The 24,245-nt window shown below is 39.3% G+C and overlaps 1 protein-coding gene and 1 pseudogene across 3 annotated transcripts; both read right to left on the bottom strand.

Moving 5' to 3' along the window:
- Window positions 1-1,269: 1,269 nt before the first annotated feature.
- LOC122864005 (transmembrane protein 196) lies at window positions 1,270-8,683 on the bottom strand. Of its 3 annotated transcripts, none has more exons than XM_044170989.1 (5): window positions 8,093-8,683; window positions 5,608-5,664; window positions 3,365-3,500; window positions 2,216-2,362; window positions 1,270-2,045 (listed from the first exon to the last, which is right to left on the bottom strand). In XM_044170989.1, the coding sequence occupies exons 1-5, from the start codon at window positions 8,255-8,257 to the stop codon at window positions 2,026-2,028; spliced, it is 525 nt and encodes a 174-aa protein (XP_044026924.1). In that variant the 5' UTR covers window positions 8,258-8,683; the 3' UTR covers window positions 1,270-2,025. The 3 variants fall into 3 exon arrangements, with proteins under 3 accessions (XP_044026924.1, XP_044026923.1, XP_044026925.1); XM_044170988.1 differs by having other exon boundaries at window positions 2,216-2,334; window positions 8,093-8,658; XM_044170990.1 differs by lacking the exon at window positions 8,093-8,683 and adding an exon at window positions 4,180-4,251 and having other exon boundaries at window positions 2,216-2,334; window positions 5,608-7,887.
- Window positions 8,684-11,127: 2,444 nt separating this feature from the next.
- LOC122864756 lies at window positions 11,128-19,671 on the bottom strand (annotated as a pseudogene).
- Between the last annotated feature and the right edge of the window lie 4,574 nt (window positions 19,672-24,245).

Genomic DNA, 24,245 nt, shown 5'->3' with positions numbered 1-24,245 from the left:
GTATTTTGATGACTGACTGAGAATCTTTCCTGTTATTGAAACCACTGAAAATGATGCATTTCCTTACTCACATGCCCTTTGTTATGTAAACTGAAAGTTCTGTGCTGACTAGCCCGGCAAAAATGCTATAAAGCTGTTCATCTCATATGAGACAGTCATTGATTCTGTATCCTGTTCTTGCCTGCAATGGCACATTAAGATCATTAGGGTGACCTGAGGTGTCAATTAGTGCAACTAGTGCATATGCACACACACGCACACGCACGCACATGCACACACACACATACACACACATAGACATGCATACACTTGCAGACACACACACACTAATCTAATGTTACTGTTTTCTGACAGAGCAGCACCACAGGAGGTCACATGATTCAGCATTTCACACACGCACACACACACACATAGTGCAGTGCAGATCTGGTGCTTTATGGGGCACCACTCCTTTCTGTTGTCACGGTGATAAATAGTGACGTTGGTTTCTTAGTCAGCAAGAGCTCCCAGCAGCTTCTGTGGCTGTGGGCCCCAGTTAGCACACACACACACACACATCCACACACACACACATAAGTCAGCAAACACCATAATGAGGTATTGAGCAGCATGATGTTGTCAGAGCAACTGTATATCTTCATTAGAGGTCACAGCTGTGTGTCTGTCTGTGTGCATGCATGTGAGTGTATGTGATATTGTTTTTATTGCTGTTTCTGCTTTTGCTATGTGAAGCACTGTATATTTAGAGGTCTGAGAGGTGCTATAAAACAGATTTACTTCATCGCTTAACTTTACGATGAGTGTGTGAACGTTGAGCAGAGCCAAAGGCATCACTGTGTTAAACTGTGGTCCCATAGGAATGCATTGACTTCCTAAATCCTTCTCCACATTGATTATGTTGACAGTGTGGGGCGTAGGTTGTTAGTGTGTGACATTGTACACCTGGTTTTTAATATTAATTGGTGGCTACCAGCTGAGTAATAATTCACATTACTTGCATACTTACAGAAACATGCAAACTGCGGCACCACACACACACACACACACACACACACACACACACACACACACACACTTTTGCATACTGTTCACACATTTCAATTCAGTGTAACAAGATCTAATCTAATCTGCATATTTTGGGGATAATAAGACCAAACTTATCTTGCTGCTCACTGTGTGTGTGTGTAGAAATTAATCTATCAAAAATTGCTGCAATACAAATATTACACTGAATTCCACTGAAATAATCCATGCAAGATAACCCATCACTCAGATTTGTCATACTTTAATTGAATTCCATTTTATAAGAAGCATTTATAAAAATATGTTTGATTTATAGGTACGGTTAGATATACAAGCATGGATATACAGTACAGTACATTGCGCAGCACTGTATTTTCATGTCAAAGCATACCATTATCAGACGATACATATAGTTTACTGTGGACTATCTCAAGATCTGCATTCCATAAACCCATAACAAGACAGAGAGAAAGAATAAGGACATTGAGACTGAAATAGCCATGGTTCTTCAAAACAAGTGAATCAGCTGCATGCTTGGTTTGTGCTCATCAGTTTGAGGCATCTGATTGGATAAAATCTCTCCTTTCTGCTCATTAGTTTAAAGGTCAGATGATGTCTCGCAGATGTTTGTCACCTGAATTATCACCCAAACAGCAGCTCTCCATCCCGGCTATGGTTTGAGTTGATCAGAAGGGGTTTGAATCCGTGTTTGCATAATTTTTCAGAAGCACAAACAGCTCCCTCTTGTTGTCAAAATGTCCTTCTTATACTCTGGCAGCAGATAAAAGAGTTCCAAGTCGAGAGACCTGGTTTCACTCCCTGCAGTCAGGACACAGTTACTGTGTGTGCTGCAGGATATGTAGAAAGACGTACATGCTGTATTTGTCATCTGACAGCAAGCGGTTCATGAACTGTCTCTGTTTCAGTGTGTGCAAGTCGGTGATGCGTCGTCATGGTGATGCTGTGGTGTGTCCGTTGTAGGCAATCTGAGGAATGCCGTTACTAGAGTTGTCCAGGATCTCCTGTTAGGGGACACACAAACACACTTGATAACTTGAAATATACTGCCCAAACACGAACTTTAAAATCTTCTTAGGTCATGAAACATATTAATTTTCCTACAACTGTTGGGAGCTAAAGGCCATACTGTTGACCAAGCTGACCAATGAGAAGCTTTGCTGCCATGTCCTACCTTCTCGGTCATCTCGTGTGAGTGGTGCAGCGAGTGTTCCCTCTCCAGAAACATCCTCTGCTGCTCGGAGCTGGCCAGGCGACAGGTCAGCCACGTGGATAAGGTACAGGAGGAGATCCCTGGACAAGACAGGAAAAGGCAAACCAGCTGGAGAAACAATGGAAGAATTATTTACTTTAAACATAACAAGTAAAGGAAGAGTGGGCTGTCCCTTCTTTAGTATTTTACACGTGTTTAACCATGCTAGTGACGTGCCTGTAAGATGGCTATGTCATTCTGCTGGTTGGTCCATCTTTTTGATCCAAACTGAAATATTTCAACAACTATTGGATGGATTGATGTGACATTTTGTACAGATGCTCATGGTCCTGAGGGGATGAATCCTGCTGACTTTGGACACCAGCGTCTTTTCAGTTTTTTCATCCATTGAAATGTCTCGACAACTATTGGATGGATTGCTGTGAAATTTGGCACAAGCATTCATGTCCCCCTCAGGTGATCCCTTAAATTATCATCTAGTGCCACCATCAGGTATTTTAATTGTCCGCTACATTGGTTTATGACCATAATACATGTTTCGTAATTGGCAAATGTTAGTATGCTAACAAACTAAACTAAGATGGTGAACATGTTAAACATTATACCTGCTTTAGCGTGCTGACATTTGCATTTAGCTCAAAGCACCACTGTGCCTAGCAGCCTCACAGAGCCGCTAGTATGGCTGTAGACTCGTAGTCTCGTTAAGACAGAAGAGGAGCAAGAGACACATTTTAGGGGAGACCCTTAAAAAAGTGTTTGGTGGGATTTGATTTGTGGAGGAACATTTGACCATGTGGTCTCCTGTGATAGAGGTGGAGCCATGATGAGTGTGGTTCATAGTAATAAGATAATTTACAATATTGATAGGTGACAAATGAAAAGTTGCTTTACCTTTACCTTTAATTTAAATTTTTGAATGTACCTCCTACTCCTTTGAGACACTTGAACTAGATATATTCTAACAACATTCTATATATATATATATATATATATATATATATATATATATATATATATATATATATATATATATATATATATATATATATATATAATTGTGTGCCATTGTGTTGCATTGCATTACATTGTGTTGTGTAATTTGTTGTTTACCCAGACAGGCCAGGGTCATGGCAGCCAGATGGATCGAGTGCATGGAGTCTGGTCGTTTGTTCAGCGCCCGAACAAACTGGAAGTTGAGGATCCCACCGATTAGACCACAGATACAGCATGCTGAAAATAGGATCATCTGAAGGACAGAGACAGAGAGAATGGTTTATGTTAATGCAAACAGCAGAATTGATATCCTATCAACAAAACTGTAAACAAACTGACAAAATGTGATGAGATGGGAGATATACAAACTACTACTGAGCTTCCCTCTCCATCATTCTGCTGTTTTGGATGACAGCTGCTCTGATGAGTACTGCGTATCAGTCAAAATAAATCTAATTTCCTATTAGAAAATTGGATCGCTCTCAAAGTACATAGTCTATTCCAGAAATATTGCACGGTCTGTAAATATGCTTGCATCACTCACTTGCTGTATTTGTGCTTGTGTATGTGTGTGTCTGATCTCTGTGTTAGATGGTTGGTGAGATTTTACTTTCAGTATTTAATCAATCAGATTTTATGGATTACTTCCTTAAAATTGTAATCTGCAACTGGAAAACCCAGTATGAGAATCTAATTTCCCCCCCAGCAGGATCTCATGGGAAAGTGAAGGCAGTACCATTACTTTGCAATTAAAACAATAAAATCCAATCGATTCAGTTCTACTCCCTGTTTATTGTATATGCATGTGTGTGTGTTTGTATATTGTGTCTGGAGTTCAGGTTCTCTTTGCTCTCTCTCTCATTGCTCCCAGTACAGATGCCTTTAGTGCCTTTAACCACATGGAAAAAGGCATCTCCAATTTCAGTCATTACCCGGTGAAGCGTGGAAAGGGGCTGGCAGGAGTCCGGAGCCAAACCAACCTAATGCAATCATCACCCTGCAGGCTGACATGGAAGCAGGGGATGGAAGGAGATGAGGAGGGGAAGATGGAGACAGTCAAAGCATCGAAACGACTGGGTGGGTGAGACTGAACAGAGAAGGCAGAGAGACGAGAGCGATGGAAAAGGGGAAAGGCATGAGGATCAAGATTGTGACAGAGACAGTGTCAGAGACAATAGGTAGTGGATGGATAGGGTGAGACAGAGGGAGAGAAAGGTTGAGGGATGTCTCTGTTACAGCAGATTGTGCTGACATTGATCCATCATTAGTGCCCTCCCCACAGGAGACAGAGAGAGTCAGAGAGAAACACAAGGACTCTGACATAGTACAGCGAGATGATCACTGAGCAAAAAAGATGGAAAGAACGACAGAAAGAGAAGAGGAGAGGTGACTGCTTGTCTCCTCTGGTTTCCTCAGACGTCTTTTTTAGAGCACACTGTATGCACCTGCTCAGAGCAGGACAACACACACACACACACACACACACACACACACACACAAGCACGTTTGGGTGTTTAACACGATTAGACAGTCTTTACTTACACCCAGGGGTAGATTATGCAGACCTTGTAGGTGTTGTCAATATTCATGACACAGACATATATTTGCATCCTTTAGTGTGCATACTTATGATATAGATACATATACTTCAGTGTTCATGTGCATGGATTAATATTTGATGCTTGATGGGTGACAGCACATAATATTATTGAGTGTTTTCATTAAAAAACAGCATTTAGTGTTCAAAATAAATCATCTTTCAAAGGAAAAACACAGCTTTTCAGTACATAATAATGAATAATGATTTGGGTTTTATCTTAAGCATCTCTCAAAGGGTCTTTTGCCAAATGCCAGGCTAGAAACAGCTAGCCTGGCTCCACCAAACGGTAACAAAATCTGTCCACCACTTCACTATGTTATATCTGGGTTATGTGCCAGACTATTTCTTGGTCAGGACCAGTTCCAAGGCAACCAGAGGAGACTCCAAGAAGTTAATAAGACATAGTTTGGCATATACTCTTTGGACAGGCCAGCTGTTTCCCCTTGTTTCCAGTCTTTATGCTAAGCTAAGCTAACCGGCTGCTGGCTGTAGCTTCATATTTACTGTACAGATATGAGAGGGGTATCGATCTTCTCATCTCATCTGTGGCAAGAAAGCAAAGAAGCACATTCACCAAAATAGCGAGTTATTCCTTTAAAACACTCTGATTCCCCCATGGGTCATATCACTATAGAGCCTTTCCTCTTTGCTGCAGCAGGAATATGCTGTTTGTAGAGAGACCACAAACCAATATACATAAGAAGGGACAACAAAAGAGGCTACTGGGAAACAAAACAACTAAATATATACATGTACTTACAATAAGACCTGTCCTCTTTCGAGCACACAGCACTCCGCACATCCCACAGACCAGAAACTGGAAAGAGAAAGAGAACAACAAATGAACAGTTTCCAAAGTTGTAGTTAGTTTGTCATTGAGAAAATTACTGATTAAGAAACTAAATGAAATTTAAACTATTTTTACTACCCCCTCCTCCCCATCTTGACAACAGGAAGGGTGAATGTATTCTTTACACTCGGTTATCCAGATGCAATTTTCTCCCTCTAAAAATAGAGTGTCTCATCGTGGGCGTCTAGCAGGAAGCCATGTTGTCCTGGATGTCAGTGATTCAGACTGAACTGGAACAGCACAGTGGTGTATTATGATGGCAGAGTACACTTACAAGTGGGACAGCACAATGAGCTGCGAGCTGCATTGTTTGCTGAAAGTTGTTGGGCGCAATAGTCAGTGTGTGTGTGTGTGTGTGTGTGTGTGTGTGTGTGTGTGTAAAGGGAGGGTGTGATGTCACTCCTTGGCTTCCTTCATTTTCAGTCTAACTTTCAGTTACAGTTCACCTGATGTAGTTTTAAATTCATTTATTGGTGTAATATAAGGTGGAAGCACTTTAAAATCACCCTCCTTTCAGCTAAGCTCGAAGGTTTCTTGACCTTTGTTTTTATAACTCAAGGTCCACTTACTAGATTTCTTTAGGGGCTTTCAGCCAAATATGGTGGCCTTCATCTGTGAATGGAGTTTTCTAAGTTGACAGCTTTGCAAACAACAAATCTACTGTGGAACTTGATTTAGTTTTCTTAACTGTATTGTTAGACATAAAATAACAGTTTAAACGGGAATTTGTTTCTCAGTTTCACTTCCAAAATGTCCTAAAGATGTCCTCCTTAAATTTGTATCTGTAACATCTGTACATATATTACAATACAAGGTGTCCAATTTAAAGCTTCTATTGAAACGGAAATTGGGGCTTTGGATTTTGAAATTACACACTCAAAAATCATTATGGATCAAGTCAGGAATGTAACAGATGACCTTCCAGTTATCAAAAGGTCGCCCAGTAACTTGGAACAATATTAAAATAATTAAGTGAAGTAATGTCATGTGTAAAGAAACCGTTTCATAACTCGAAATGTACTGACAAATATCAGATATGAAGGAGGATCACTTCCCTGTTTTAGCAGGACACCAAATCGATGTTCAAAGGTTGGACACTTAATCTACCTCTCGGACAGCGGTCAGTCAGTCTTAATGACTCTCAGTTCTTCACAGGAGATCTGAACCTTTGGGTACGGGTGGCTGACTCAGCAGACAGAATTCAACAGCTGTGAGTTTGAATGCAAAGACGTTATATTGCATAACAGCTTTGCAGTGACCTTATACACAGCACTGTGGAAGCACACATACGCTACATCCACTTACACTTAAATATACAACCTATATAATGTGTTTTAGATATCCCAAACTTTTCAAAAATCTGATGTTTCTTTATGACTCATATTGCCTGAGCTCCAGGCGCTTACAGTAATTCTCGGCAATACCTAACAGAAAGACTGTTTCCCTGCTGGAGCAGAAGTCATAGTAAAGTAGTTGATTCAAGGTTATATATAGCTACTAAAATGCCAGAAACTCAACTTTTCATTGCTCAGCAGCAAAATCAAGACAATGAGGCTGAGAGCAGCACTGTAACAGGAGGAGACGTATGCAGAAGAGTGAGAGGATGATTGTACGTAAAAGCTTTGACCCTCCCAAGTCACAGAGCAACAATTCAAGCATGAATTAATGAGACCGATCTTTAGTTCCAGCACAGAGGCATCGTGGGCCAAATGGCTGTGTGTGTCTCTCTAACATCTAATGGACAAACACATAAAGTCACAAAGGACAAACATAACCAAAATGTTTAGTCTTTAGTCCACCTCCTGAGTCTTAATACTAACTTCCAGTTAGTGATTAATATTAGATAAACAACTGAACAACCAAAGGCTTTTTACTGTTCCCTCAAAAACAACAAAACATGTGTGATATGACGAGAGTCTTGGACCATAGAAAAGCCCTTTATTAGGAAGATATTAGAACTTTTAAGAAAAAATGCTGATTTGTATTCAGATTTTTTGTGTGTTTTTAAAGGATATTTGTCTAATCAAAAGGTTGGTTGAAGTTTTAGTCATTATAATTATTAATGTGAAGCATTTAAAAGAAAATAATTTTAAAAATATATTAAGCTACCTGTAGTAGTTGTGTTTACAGGTATATTTTCCAGTCAAAATCATAATTAAACAATTAACCTTATTTCAAAGTAGAATAAATCATGTATTTCCCTTTATAAGACCAATTATATTCATATATGCCCTATTTTAATACTTACATACATGCAGCCTATACTGAATGTAGCCTATCTCAAAAACATTCAGCACAAAGGTGGATAAGTAAAAAGACTGATAGCTGAGTTTTACTCATCTTCTCTGGAAGTAAATAAGGGAAAGTAAGGGCAAAAGTTGTTCCCAGGACGTACACAGAGTCCGCTCCACACCGGGGACGCGTCTCCCTGCTGCGGCTTGTGCTGGCCCCGGACCCAGCTAATGCCCACCGCTCCCAGGACGATGCTCGCCACACCCAGGCCCACCTCCACCACGGACAGCAGGAGCAGGCTCCACAGGATCTTGCGGCTGGAGCACATCCTGCCCCGGGCATCTCTCCAGCTCCAGCAGGAGGCGGACAGAGGGAGGAGAGAGGAGTCCGCTTCACGGTGCTCCGAGGTCGGCGCGGCTCTACTGCTTCATACCCGGCCGGAAAACAGCGGCTATCCAAGTAGGTCCACGTAGAGTAGAAAGGTTAAAGGGAACCTGAAAGGTTCGCAAAGTACACACAGCTGGAGGAGGGAAACAGCTGGCTCTGCGGTTGGATGTTGTTTGTGAAGAGAGAGCGCTGAAGTTCATCGGCTTTCTGAAATGCGTGTGTGCAGCCTGACGCTGTCCAGGGTACTTAAGCACCACTGCAAACACACACACACACACACAGACACACACACACACACGCACGCGCATACTCAGACAAACACACACACACACGACGCACGAATTCACGAGCTGTAGCCAGGAGACAAAGAGACTACCCTCGGCCCCCACGTAGAAACATTCAAACACCACAGGTATGAGGGAGCAATAAGTATTCAGGACAGCTGCTGATTAAAGTGACTTACTCACAGGCTCTGGATCGTTTAAATAAACTATATGAGTTACTGACATGTAAGGCAATTTTATCTGTATAGCACTTTTCAACAACAAGGCAATTCTTCTTTACATAAGCCATAAAAATGGCATTAAGACAGGATATAAAACTAACACAAAATCCACATCCATATTTATACACAGGATTTTAAAAGAATAAAATAGAGGATAAAAAACATGCTTTGATGGAATAAAATACAATAAGCAGAAGAATGAAGAATTACAGTGCAGTGCAAGATATAACCAATTAGCCCAAAATGTGATTAATAAAAGCACTACCCAACAGAAAAAGTTTAAGCCTCAAATTTGAGAGTTGGAGCAGTCCTCAACTTTTCTGGGAGTTTGTTCCAGATACTGTGGTGCATAGAAACAGAATGATTCTTCACCCATTAATATTATCACTTAATTGGGACAATATAACTGCCAGCAACTGAAAATGATTCACATGTAGTTACAGATCAGGACTGGCTTTGTCTGGGTTACTTATGGAGATTTGCCTCCTCCTATAAGCACATACAACCTGGAGAAACTTATCAGTTTGTAGAGCTCTACTGGGCTATGCTCTTGTTTCAGGATCTTGTGCCCTCCTCCCTCAACACTTACCTATGAAATCACTTACAGACATCATTTCTGGTTTTCGTTCCCTTTCCCCCTCTTTTCTAAAGGAAGCTTTGATGTAATTATGTTAGCTTAATGATGCTGACACCAAGATCTAGATCCGGATGATCCGCTGTAATCTTTACTCCATATCACCTCATAAATAGTCAAGCCAACTGGGATGTTATGAGTCATTACTCTCATTCATAGTTGTGGTGACACCAGGTAAGACAGGAAGCAGGTGACTCATTCACTGTGAAACAGTCAGTTTTGTACTATATGGCTGTAGATTAAACTTAAATTTGACAAAATCTTAAAAACTGTTTTTATTAATCTCTGAAATGACCTCTGTTTGTATGTGAAAATGAAAAATATCAGTAACAGTATGGTCCTGGGTTGCCATAATTAAACGCCTGTGTAAGTCTGCAATATAAAATATATTTAGAAAAGTCAAATTATCCAAGAAACTGCACACTGAACATGCAAAATCATGCAGGACAAGCCATCTAGAAATTAGTGTGAGGTATACACCTTAAGACAAACTTAATTGCTGTCATAGGGTACATCTAACGAACAGTGTTGCGTGATTAAAATTTATTTAATATTAATAATAATAATAATAAAAATACAAACATGTAGTACGTTTAATAACATTTAAATGAATTAATAGAATTAAAAGTATTTATCATCATGACATCTTGATGTTTAATGGAAGAAATTAATTTTGTAAATCAGCAGTTCACAAATGAGGTGGTATTAAATGGTTTATTCACTCAAAATACAAAACAAACAAACTAACTAACTAACTAACAAAAAACATATTTTCTCTCTTCAAGTGGTATACAGCCATGCAAATAGTTGGCTTTGGTTTTATTTGCCCACATTTCGAGATATCTTTTTCTGCCTCCATCCCAATACCATAGAGCTAAATACATTTTAAAAATTTCAACATCAACATCTCCTTTCAAAAACAGTGACCCCATCACGCTGGATAATCCACCGAACACACTCGGCAAATAAAACCAGAACAATGTGCATGTCGAAGAACCGCCAGAGGTAAGTATGGGAATGTTTTTGTTTTTAGTCATTTGAGTGAACTGACCCTTTAATGTTCATAATGGGCACATGATGACAATAGTTTAAGCTTCAGAATACAGTTCAGTGTACGGTACAGCTCTAAAGCCCCTGTGTTTCAATCAAAGCATCTTCTTTTACATCACATGACAACAGCTTTAAAACGTAAGTCATTTGAATTGAGGTTGGTGTATTCTACTTTAGCTAGCAAGCAGCTTTGCTGTTCCCTGTGGAAATAGATGGACCACTGTCTTGTAGATGTCATGGCATTTACAGCTTGACTCCTAGTCATCATTCCTTCTTTGTACAAGTGAATAAGAATGCGTAAGTGTTCAAGAAGTGTTCATACTTATTGCTGTTGTTGTTTAACCAAAGTAACATTTATAAAGGTCATCACTTTCTTCCACACCAATTAAATTTGGTGACTTAAATTTTATTTAGGTAAACTAAAGGATTAAGTGTGGCTTTATGGGTTGAGGAAATTCTTCTACTTTGCAAGCAAAATAAACCATTTAGATAAATAAACCATGAGATTTTTACAGGACAACAATAATATACCCATAATGTTTCACCAAAAGTGGACAGTACAAGAATATTTCTCTGTATAGCACGATTCTAATTGGTCTTTTTAATGAGGAGGAACAGTAGATCAATAAGCAAAGTATCTCATATAAGCCTCATTATCCTTATCCAGCCTCAGGAAGAACTCAGCCAGTGTCACGGCATCAGGGAATTACGTGGATGAAGGAAGTATCTGGGGCAAAATCCTCATAGTTCCCTCTCGGTGGGCCCAAAACTATCGGCACAGTGCCAGCTGCGAGAGGTCCATTGAATGTTTCTGTAATGTAATCTCTGTGAATTGAATTCTCAAAGGAAAGGTAGAATTTGCAGCTGCTGATAGTCAAGAAATAGTTTTCACCCTGCACCCATCTGCATCCTTCCTGTCATCCTGTTATGCTGCGTGTGTTGGTAGGTGAGTCCATGTTAAACCAGATCCACCTCTGAAATCTGAGCTCTGGAGTATAAAGATCTATCATGTGTGAGGTGGCAGCTGTCGATTTTGAAAAGCGTCTTACAGTCTTAAAAATCAAACCTTTTGTTTTCGGGCCAGAACCACAGCAGCGTTACAGGCTTGTCTGTCTGTTCTGTTGCTGCAGGGCTGTTTGGCTGCTTTCTAACCACTGACGTGCTGTGAAAATTAGTCTGCTTTGCCAGCTGCCCTGAATGAGCTGGGGGAGGATGACATTTTGGAGATGAAAATGACTTATAGTACATTACAAACAGAACTATGATTCCAGCCAGGATGAGAATAACTGTCGGGCTGGCTCGTAAAACACAAAAATGGGAGCGGAAGCCATATTAAACCTGCAAGGAAAGAAGAATCCTGTACCATAATCACTGGCAACACATTCCCTCAGCAAGAGTTTAAAAGAGTCTAAATTAACAGTTAAATAAAAATCAGTTAAGAATTCATAATCTCAAGGTTGTCTAAAAAAATCTAAAACAGTATTACCTCATGTATATGGATGGATGGATGGTCATACAATGTTTGTTTGGATCCATAAGATCCAATTTCTGCACTACCAAATGTCCATCCACTAAAAAGTGGTGGCAATGATCATTTTCAAAGCAGCGAAGCGTAAAGCAGGTGGAGAGTTTGGTCAAAATACTTGCATGTCTCTTGACCTTACTGCTTGAAAGGTGATGTCTAAATATTCTGCAGATGTCTCAGCTCAAGAAAACTTGTCGGCTTTTCTCTCATCCTTCGTAGGTTAATCCCTTCAGATGTGACATTTCTCATGCCCCACCTACTCTTTAGCCCAACCAATACTGGGTCAGGCTGGGCAGTCAAGCGTTCAAAACTTTTCGAGATTTTAAACAATTTATTTTCATAAAGATTGTGTATTTGGTTGTGATGCATGCAATTCATGCTGAAACTTTGAAAATTGTGATTTTGCATTTACATCTCCAACCAGGTGCTGAGACAAAGACAGGCAATAGTAAATAAAGAAGTAACCGCACATTTAAAGCTCCCTTGTAATCTTTTTTTAATAACAGCTATGTTGATCGGTACTTTTGCTTCCTTCAGCAAACACTTCTGAACATTTGGTGCATAGATTTGGAGAGGATTACTCTCACAGGGTTGAGAACCTTCTAAAAAGAGTACTTAAAAATTGTCTAACTATTCGTTGTACTCCCAGGTGCAGTCCTTTTTACACCTTTACTTTGTTTTCATAGTTTTTAATCAAATAATCTTTTAGTCTATAAAATGTCAGAAAATGGTGAAACAGAAGACGTAAAAAGGCATTTTTTAGAAAACTACAAAGACAGCAAATGTTCACATTTGCAAAGTCGGAAACTGAATTTTTTAAATATTTTTTCTTAAAAATGGTTACAGATGAATGTACTAGCGATCGACTAATTGATTAATGGACTAATCATGTCACCCCCTAACTACATAAAACTCAACGGTAGATGGGATAAATGTCTTAATATTTCAGTTAAAGCAACAGTTCGATTTTTTGGGAAATATGCTTATTCGCCTTTTTAGCGAGAATGAGATGAGAGGATCAATACCAGTCTCATGTCTGTCCTAGCTTAGCTTAGCATAAAGACTAGAAACAAGGGGAAACAGTTAGCCCGGCTCTGTCCAAAGGTAGCAAAATTTGCCTACCAGCACTTCTAAAGCTCACTAATTAACACATTATATCTCATTTATTTGATCCATACAAAACCCGAAGTGTAAAAACAGGGTTATACGTTGGACTATTTCTATTTCTAGCCAGGCCAGCTGCTTCTCCCTGTTTCCAGTCTTTATGCTAAGCTAAGATAACCGGCTGCTGGCTGTATCCTTGTGTTTATTATATAAATATATTTTAGCCATCAGTGTTCACATGTGCCAAGTTTTAGGCAGAATAATCAAGTATCTTGTATATAATCTATGTTAATTTGTATCTGTGAGCCACTATCAAAGGATGTTCTCACTTCCCAAAAAGAGAAACCAGTTGTATTTGCTTACACTGCTGAACACTGTCTTTTTAAGCTCACGCATGTTTCATAGACTGCCATTGCGATCATCATGCTACACCGCTGTCATGTAGTATGAAGATGGTCAAGGTGAGCCTGATGATAGTGATCATTTTCATTGTGTTGTACACACAAACAGACTCAATGACCTTACAGGCACACTCATTCACCTGCAGAAGCCACCCGACCCTGGCAAACAAACAAGCCCGAACACAAACAACAGCCAGCACAGAAAAGCAATCAACCACCACTGCCACACACACACACACACAAATTTGCAGATTAATGCATGCAAATGAAAGGACACAAAGAAGAAAATGTTTACGTACTGTATTTATGGACACATGCACGTCAAATTTGCAGCTCAAGATGGAAGTCAAATGCCCTTCATTGTCAGCTATTGGAAGAAAAATGTTTCTATGACTTGTAGACAATGCAAGAGCAATGACTTGCTCGAAACGGTAACACCACACAGACCAAACAATGGATAGTCTTTTGGTAGCAAACAAACCCTGCCTTAAAAAAACTGCCACTTTACAAATCACTGTGGTGAGCACACACTTTCTGAGAGATGCTTTGGAATAGTAATGATGATGATTACCATTATCTGAACAGGTAGTTTTAGTCCATGGTTTGGATTTAATTTGAACACTTGATGGGACGTTATACCACTTTTTTCTTGTCAGGGGTCCAAACAACTAAAGCTGGTATTGATTTTATTTTCAGTCACTTTCCATCTCTTAATTGTACTTGCACTTGTCATTATGGTATTAAATTCACCGTATTATATTATTATATAATTCTGATGTACCCTCTCTACCAGCAGCAGAATTTCCTCTCTGCTCCAGTTTGGTTTTCTTCCATTTGAGACAGTTTCTTATAATTTAGTCCCTATTTATTAATGTATCAATATTAATATTAGATATTATAAATATATTAGATTGTTGCTAATTTCACATTTTAAGTGCTACTGGCGATATTAAGGATTTCACACAAATAAAATGAACAATTAAATACACTTAAATAAACAGTACTGCAGATACTGTATATGATTAGCTATTCCTTCTCTGAACATACATTTGGAGTCCTATAATAATAATAAACAACATTCCTCTGAAGCCAGCTGATCTGTTAGATAGATAAATCATTACAACTTACATTAACCATCAACCTTCTTCTCTCCGTATGGAGACTTTGCATCTTAAATAAAGCTCCCCACTGACAGCATGCCTTTCCCAGCCCTCTCTAAAAAAAAGCTAAAAATTCAATAATCCCACATACGGTAGGTTCCTCTAATCTTTCTTAAATAAAATCAAAGCATTTGCACTGAGCAAACACAACCCAATAAACATGCATCAACTGATTCAGGCTTTCTATGTGTGTGCGTGCATGCAGAGGTTTTTAACTGATCAATGATCAATCGACTTGCTGAAGAGTAAAAGCAGCTACTATAGGATACAAAACCACTGAGCTGTGTGTTACTATAGGCTTTACTGTTTCAGGGTAATGACACAATGAGGCAGAGAAGAAGAGGGAGACAGATGTTACAGTTGTTGATCAGATTTTATGTCAGGCTGTACCATCACAGGGACGTATGGATATATCTCAACAACAGAACAGGCAGAGTTGCCTATGGAGCGCTTAAGTGAAACTGGGACTTTAGATCCAGAAGTAAAAAAAAAACCTAATTCAAAATCACACTGACATTTGCAATTATGCAAATTCCTAAACATCCAGCCTTGAGACACACTTGCTCAGCAGTATGTCTTGTCATTCACTCCATTTGCCAAGACAGGAATGGGAGCATATTTTTAAAAAAGTGTAATAATGTCATTTAATATTTTAGTTTTAAGCAGCCTTAAATGACACCATTTCCCACAACCCTGAGACCAGTATAAATGATTTTCGACATCACGGTTTACAGCTGAAAAGTTGGAAGTATGATTAGACGTATAATATGCTATAGTCTTGAATGCTAACAAATTCATTGTTGTTTACTGTAACTGTGTTAAAGGATAAGACTAGCATTACACCATATTTTTCTCACTGTCAATAAATCCTATGAAAAGACTAAAACCAACAATGTCTTAGTCTGTCTCTTAATACTTTCTGACTCCCCTACCCTGACTGTGGCACTCAGCCCCAAGCCTATACTGAAGACATGAATCTTTAAAAACAGGTCACAAATATATACTTAGATTTTTTAAGAGGCTAAGTACTTTCCTAAAACAGCTGGGCACTGTAGTTTTCAGCAAATGTTACACAAACAGGAGTAAATAATGCATTTGTTGGGGACTACATTCGGCGGCGGATTAATATGTGCTAGATAGTATTTCCAGCAGCAGGATGTAAGTGGCATTGACTCAAAATAGTCTACTGTGCCCACGTTCATGATAGTGAAGGAACATGTCACCCATTGTGTAATGGTGATACTCACTAATGTGTATTTAATAATTTTTGGACAACAATGGAGCTCTATGACACAAAAGAATAAGCTGCATCAGGGTTTAGATGCACAGATATTTGTTAGTGGGATCAATTTATTGTTGGTTTAGTTCTTTTCACAGGATTCGTTGACAATATGAAAAATACCGAATTTCATCAGACTCATCCTTTGGTATTTCTGTTTTAACGGGCTTTAACAAACACCATTTCCCACAAGCCCAAGGTCAGCATAGACGTTTTCTTAGACAGATTACAGCTAAAAAGTTGGAAAGATGACATTAGAAGTGAGTGTTGGTGGATATCATGGATAAGGAAGAAACCATCTGTTACAGTATCAAAACTACACGCACATCTATACATCTTTATGGGAGCTGTAGTTTTTAAAAAATGTTCTTTAAAAGAATAGTTGAAAAAATAATCTCAACACAAGGCTTATTTAGTAGCTATTCTGGAGCTTCCAATTTTCCAAGATCAAGAATAAACTTTCAATCTTAAATTCATTGTTGTTAAATTCATGAAAAGTTCAGATTCTAATAGCAACAGCTGTGGTGGATACTCATTTATCTAGATGGAGAGTAAACCCCAGGAGCATTTTGCCAGAAAACCTCAATGAGAGTTTGCTTTAAGTCACTTCTTGCCAGCCTGGATGCAGCGTCAGGAGCTCTGCTCTCTACATTTCTGGAACGTTTGGTTACATAAGCATGTTTTACAGCAGCAGCTTCAATAGAAAGTTGACTGTACACTTGGCCTGACAGATTTTTTTTAGTCTGGGATAAGATGCAGCCTTTAGCCCATTGCCTGAACCACAGAATACAGTAGCTTCTAATCAATGGCAGACTTGATGACCCACTGGATTTCTCTTTCTCTCTGCCTTTCAAACCAACAGACACCACCCAATCACCTCTTCTGTCTCCAGCATCTTTGCCCCTTTTTTATTGTTTTAACCCCAAACAGCAGAATTTTAGTTTGGCTTTGCTGTAGGGCTGTAGCCTTCCTTTCCTGTACACAGCACTGAGTTAAAAATAAAAGTGCTTAATGTCAGGTCCTCAATGAACTCATTGATGATAACAGCTCCAGGTGGCTGTGTGTATGTATAGATTTACAGGAAACCCCGTACTGAAAATAGAATATGTGAATAAAGCTATTTCTTCCATCAACCACTACTTACTTACAAAAAAAACCTCTTTGTGTCCTACCTACTGAGCCACATGGACTAAGGTCTGGGTTACCGTACGTTAAAGAAATAGTTCAATGTTAAGGGTGTTTCCATACACCTGTTTTCACACAGATTTTCAATTTGCACATAAAAAACCCGAGTTGAAACCCCAACAATGTGAAAAAAAAATGTAATAATGTAAATAAAAGTTGTTACGCTTGGCTGAGGTAAAAAAAGTTGTTGTATAAAAGCAAAACGCGACAAATGGAATGCAATGGAAACAGACTTAGCAAATAAATCATTACGTACATGAAGCATGTAACTTAAATCTTGTTACGCAATGTTTTAATAGCACCCGACTGGAGAATTAATGCCATCTGCTGTTAATCCTGATGAACCAATTAATATTCACATAACGGTAGTGGATGGAAACGTGCATTATTTCACATTTTCTATTGCAGATAAAATTTGCGTTACATTTGGATGGAAACCTGGCTAATGTTTCCTTCCTTCCGAGGGTTAGATGAGTGTATGTAAGTCTGTATGCTAAATATGAAGCTACAGCCAGGAGACGGTTAGCTTAGTTTGGCACAAAGACTAGAAACAGAAGGAAACAGCTAACCTGTCATTTTTACACTTTGGCTTTTGTAGAGATTAAACAAACGAGATATAATGTGTTAATTACTGAGCTTTAGAGGTGCTGGTTGGCCAAGTGTGTTACCTTCGGGCAGAGCCAGGCTGGCTGTTTCCCCTTATTTGCAGTCTTTATGCCAAGCTAATTGGCTGCTGACGGTAGCCTTATATTTGCTGCAAAGACATGAGGGTAGTTGTAAGCTCAGTTTTCTAGCAACAAGTTATTTGATTTTCCAGGATATTATAAAGAATTACGTTTTTTAGTAATACTGATAACTATTATTGAATATTTAATTAATTAACTAATTATGGTGAAGTTTCATTCCCTCATAGAAAAGGGTTAACTCCTTTGAGTTTATCTTGTCTTCCTGTGCAGCATCTGTTAAGTACACTTGTAACAAAGACAGAGAAGAAGAAAGCTGTTGTGCTGAAGTCTGTTGTGTTAAGGCCTTTACACACCGGGGGCGTGACGAATAAAAGAAACGAAAATGAGAAGTACTCACCTGCGAATATTCCATGTCAAAACTATTCTTCAATAAAAGATTTACATCAGCTCGAACTAAAACTCACTTGGGGTTGGAGCTGTTCCAGTAGACAGCGTGTCTGTCAAATATGATCTTCACCTCTGCCCACACACACACTCATGACAGGATGGTCAGCGGCACCACCTCCATCACACACTTCTGCCCGAGCTGTCCCAACATCAGAAATCCAGGTGGAGTGTCTCTCTCTCTCTCAGTGGGACCAGGCTTTCACTGCGCTGCTGCTGCAGAAATACTCTCTAGATCATTAACAGCCCCCTAAAGGTCATGGTGAGAATGTTTTTGAGGACTACTTTTATAGTCCCTCGCAATATGTTTTGCATTACCTCGCAATATTTTGCGTTCCCTCGCAATATGTTTTGCGTTACCTTGCAATCATTTTCTTCTTCCATTCCTTCTGAGCCGTATGTCTATTTGGAATGGAAGGTCGTGTGGAGATTCTCAAGTTAATGCATTTAGCATTGTTTATGGACACCTCACCTTATATGATGTCCATTGGAAAGAAGTTTTAAATGGAACATTATCAAACTTCTGGGCAGGAGCTGTATGTATAAGCAACATCAATTATTGCTCTACACTTATAGCAACAGGCTTTCTACCAAAACCTGTTTCAGTCAGCACTGAAGGTTACTTTAATTTGTTTTGTGCAAAGAACAACCCTAAATGTAAAATGAGCTCTAATGCTACATCTGACAGATGGTCCAACATGGTATGATGGATTTGATCTTCTCCCAGAGCAGTTAGTCCTGATTTACAGATGAAGGGAGAGTTAATTGCATCATCCCTCTCTTCCTCTCTTTCCAGCAATTCTTTATTTTCTGCACTTGTTTTTTTGTCCCCTCTTCTGAAATATTTCCAGAACTGTGAACCTCAACCAACGCTTTAGCTAACATATCTGCTTTCTCTATATCTTTACCAGCCAATACCCTCCCATTTTCCAACACTGTCGTACCCCCACTCCATCTTACTCCACTCATTTTCTTTATCATTTCCCAAACTTGTTTAATTGGAGTGCTTCTCCCTATTAAGTCACAAAATGTTCTCCGATACATCCGTTTGGTTTCTTTAATAGTCTTTCGAACCACTGCTTGCATTCTTTTATACGCTGTGAAATGTTGGAAATTGTGAGTGTTTTTTAATACCTTAAAAGCCTTATTACGTTTCTTTATTACCTCACTACACTTATCATTCCACCATGGAGCTAACTTCTGCCTTTTCATACAAGCTTTCCTTATAATTGTCTGATTGGCAGCTCCAATTATAGCCTCTCTCACATTTTTGCTAAATATTTCTATGTCCTGTTCTCTATTTATATTTTTAAAACCTGTTTCACGTATCTCTCTGAATTTCTCCCACTGAACCTTTCCAAATACCCACCTTTCTGATACATCTTCTAAGACCACCCTGCTTCCACTACCTACTTTACATAAAATGGGTTAATGATCACTTCCAACAGTTAAATCATTCACTACCTCCCATAAACAAATTCCTGCCTAGGACTGTGACACTAATGTCAAGTCTAAACTTGATTCACTGCCTGTACTACAATTAACCCTCGTGAAACTCCCATCATTCAAACACACAAGTCCCAAGGAGTCCATCAGATCCTCCACTATCAAACCATTCCTATCAGTCCTATCTCCTCCCCAAAGAGTACTATAGGCATTAAAATCACCACACCAAATGAACCTTCTACTATCTAGTCCCTTTATTGCCTCAGATGCTTCCAATTACAACCTCTGACGTGGATTATAGAAATTCACAATAATCAACCATCTCCTAACCAAACTTCAACAACTACATACTCCAGATCTTTCCCTTTTTCTGTTTCTCTATACGAAACACCTTACCTAGCAAAATTACCCCCTTCATATTTAAATATCTTGCTGCACTTTTTACAATTATTTCAATCTTCTTGCTTGGATCCTGCAGTTAATTACTTCAACCATGAAATACACAAGGCAATAATAATTCTTTCTCACTTCACAACCACCATAAGCCACACTATGTGCACATGCACAATTAGCACATTTCATCTCTGCACAATAACCAATTTAATTTCCCATATTCATGCTCCCCTCCACAGCGTGTCTGTCAAATATGATCTTCACCTCTGCCCACACAGACACTCCATCACACACTTCTACCCGAGCTGTCCCAACATCAGACATCCAGGTGGAGTGTCTCTCTCTCAGTGGGATCAGGCTTTCACTGCGCTGCTGCTGCAGAAATCCTCTCTAGATCATTAACAGTTAAAAAACTGTCTGCGCTTCTTTGGACAAAAACAAAATCAAACTGGAGTTGTGACGTGACGTCCGTTCCGCACAACTTCATTGGTTGATGCCTTAATTCACCGTGTGAAAACTCGTTCCGATAAATAAATGACGTTGCTTTTTCGCCGTGTTTATATTTGCGTTGTGTGTGAAAGTACTCACGAAAAAAACAACAGTTCGAAAAAAATATATTGACGAATTAACCACGCGAAAAAAACGCCCCCAGTGTGTAAAGGCCTTAAGGCAGCCTCCCGTCCATCCTTCAGATGTGGTTATTAATAGAAGTAAGTGAAGAATAATATCCAGCAGGATACGTGATGGAGAAAAGGCAAAAACTTGTCAGATTCAATCTATCAAGAAAACTTTATTCTTACTGATAGATAGACAGACAGAGGGAAGGCAACAGTACATATTGTTTCACTCAGTGGTTTCTACTTCATCCTCCACTGGAGATAATTTTGATAAATTAACTCCTATTAAAACCACTGACAGGACTGCAGTGTGTGTGTGTGTGTGTGTGTGTGTGTGTGTGGCAGCAAGCATCTTGTTCTTTACTGAAACTCATCTACTATTTTTAGAGCCATAATGTTTTCTGTTTGGCTCCAGGAGGTTGAAAGGAATAATTCAAATCTCATTTCAAGAGTCATTACAGCAGGTTTGTCATTTTAACTGTGGATAATCATTCATTCACTTTATGGTAAGTATATTACTACGATGAAGAAAAGCTGAAACTCCTGGGAAAGAATGACACATACCAGTCCTGCTCTTCCACACACATCTCCTGCATTGGCCCAAGGCAGCAGAGTGAAGGTATATAAGATATATAAACTTCTATCCAGCTAAGTGGATAAAGAGAAAAATTTGCAGGAGGTGCCTGGAACTACGGTGTCCCCAGAGGCCCATTATAAGCTTCTCAGTGGTGCCATCCACTCTCAGTGTGGCTCTGAATCATTAGGAGATGTATGGCTGCCGGCCAATAATGAGTGTAGCACCAGGCAAACGTCAATCTGTCAACGCTCCCGGGAGACAAGAGGAATGAGGGAGATCGAAGGCACCGCGGGCCACTGGGAGATTGCCTTTGAATCTCAGATGCTTCAGTGTAGATGTGACAGCATAAAGATAGACAGCGACTCTGCTGTTGTATTGTCTCCTTAAGGAATCAGGAACTAGTGAGGTACACTCATATGGGCTAGGAATAATTGAAGTGCTTTGTCACTATGTTTTCTGACGCTGGGTCATTACATATTTCAATCTATTAGTAGATTGCACCAATTTGCCTCGCTGTGCACAAGAGGGACAGAGACTAAACACCCACTGTACTCCCACCCACTTCCACAACAGTGTTTCTATCACAGTGGTGTGTATTCCTGATGATCAGCACTGCATCTGGAGCTCACAGCGTCTGCAGAGATGCTCAGGCTGACACCTAGGGCAGAGAAGATTGGTTTTAAGACTTTTCCTTTGAAGGAAGTTTTCCTGTGTAGTTAAAAGGGATTTGAATTTCATTCATTTTAGATTCTTTTGTCAAACATAACCCATCATTTATTCATCTTGTGAGTATTCATCTGGGTAACACTAATCTGCACAAAAATACTCAGAGATTGCTATCTTGTTCTTACTTCCTCTTTTATTCTACAGTGGTGTGAAAAAGTGTTTGCCCCCTTCCTGATTTTCCTTCCTCTGTCATCCTTCCTGTACAAGAAAATGTACTTGTGTAAAATAAATGCTGTTGCGTTTTCCTGTTCCCTTGCTTGTTGTCACCCAAGACCTGCAGACTGGGAGGACTGGGAGCTTTTCCCTCCATGACAGCAACATGTATAACTATGTGGTTTTATGCCATGTATTATTTTACTATTATTTTACTAGTATTATTCTACTTATCAGTCCACTTTGAGACTTAATTGAATGTACAATATATAAAAATATATTTGAGCACAGTGCTGGAAAGTAACTATGTGCATTTCCTCATGTACTGTAAACATAATTTTGAAGTACTTAAATTGAATATTTAAATGTTATGCTATTTCATACTTTTCACTTCACTACATTTATCTGCCATCTCTAGTTAATAATTACTTTGCAAAATAATTTCAGATGGAAAACCTCATGATCAGTGTCTAAAATTGGACAAAAGTCCAAAATTTGTTATAGTCTTCAGTACAGCACATAAAGTAGTTCAAATTAGCTCCAAGTAAAATGTTGTCTAAACGTAGATGCATCAAACTCTAAATAACACACTGAATGCAGCCAGTTTGCATGATGTGTACTTTTCCTTTTAATACATTAAGTACATTATACTGATAATACTTCTGTACTTTTACCCAAGTAAAATTTTATGTAACTGTGGTATTAATACTTTTCTTAAGTATATTATCTGTGTACTTTTTACACCACTGTTTGAGCATGGAAGCTCATTCCTGACATTTGGGAACAGTATGTGTAGCAAAATAATCTAAGCTCAAAGGTCCACTTACTCAGCTTTCAAGGGGTCTCACAGTCTCCTTCAGTGGCTGTGAGATACAGCATATAACTTTGTCTTTCAAAAAAAGGAATTTGGTATGATATTTAATGGACACAAACACACATGGACACAGATACAAACAGTTTTAGGATGCAAAATATAGCATAGACAGCAGTCTGCCACTTCGGTCATTCATGTGAGAGGACCCTGTTACACACACATCATTAACTCACAGTATCAAACACACACACACACACACACACACACACACACACACACACACTCACAATCACACTGAGCAATTTTCAGGCATTATTAACTGTGTATTTGAGGTGCAGCACAAGAAAACACTGAAAATGGTTGGAGCGGATACGGTTGAACTGGTCATCCATCGCAGTCCTGAGCTCTAGATGTTTCCATGCGCATATGCACACACACACACACACACACAAACACACACACACACACAAACACACACACACACACACACACACACACTGTAACTGCTTTGCTGTCAAACAGGAGTGTGGATTATTCATTGCTTATTTCCTGTTGCTTATGTTTTGTAAAACACAGTTGCTTCCTTTCTTTAGTCAAGGAGTGAGAGTAAGACAGGAGAGGTTGTATTTCACCTCCTATTGATGACTTAGTGAAAGTGCCTGAACCTGAGAGGATGGTGTGTATTAGTGTGTGTCTATGTGTGTGCATATGAAATAAGGTTTGGTTGGGTTGGCAGGAAAAGGAGGAGAAGGGATGGGAAGAATAGAAAAGCAGTAGAGACCCCAGCAGAGGGATAGAAGGATGAGCGAGGACATGGGTACAGCCGAGGAATGAAGGAGAGAGGAGCTGAGGGATGAAAGATCAGGCGGAGGAAGGGGAGATGAAGAGAGATTACGCAATCAATCGATAGATTCTTAGTGTGAGCTCTGACATAGAATTCTAAAATCAATTCACTCTCTGGACTTGCTAAGCACACGATGAGACAGTGTTGGTCATGGAAAGTCAAAGGTCACATGACTGCATCGCTTAATTAATGCCTTTGCAGTGAGAAAGGTTAACAAAAAGGACCTACTTGCTTGTAAGAAAAGATGATGCCCCCCTCTGTACAACTAATTAGCGCTTGTGCTTGTCTGTTTGCGAGCTAAAAGCTGGAGAAGATGAACATTTTGTCCCTCCACTTTGAATGCAATGGGACAATCACCTGTCACATCTGTCAAGAAGCACAAAGCA

This window comes from Siniperca chuatsi, linkage group LG17, assembly GCF_020085105.1.
Source record: "Siniperca chuatsi isolate FFG_IHB_CAS linkage group LG17, ASM2008510v1, whole genome shotgun sequence".
Taxonomy (NCBI): Eukaryota; Metazoa; Chordata; class Actinopteri; order Centrarchiformes; family Sinipercidae; genus Siniperca; species Siniperca chuatsi.
This window is presented reverse-complemented; position numbering and strand designations above follow the sequence as displayed.

Bases quoted from the DNA above. Each gene is read 5' to 3' on its own strand.
- LOC122864005 (XM_044170988.1), bottom strand. From the start codon at position 8,257: ATGTGCTCCAGCCGCAAGATCCTGTGGAGCCTGCTCCTGCTGTCCGTG. The intron at 5,665-8,092 runs GTACGTCCTGGG...TTCTCTTTCCAG, and splicing joins CGGTGTGGAGCGGACTCTGT to TTTCTGGTCTGTGGGATGTG. The intron at 2,046-2,215 runs GTAGGACATGGC...GTCCCCTAACAG, and splicing joins CACACGAGATGACCGAGAAG to GAGATCCTGGACAACTCTAG.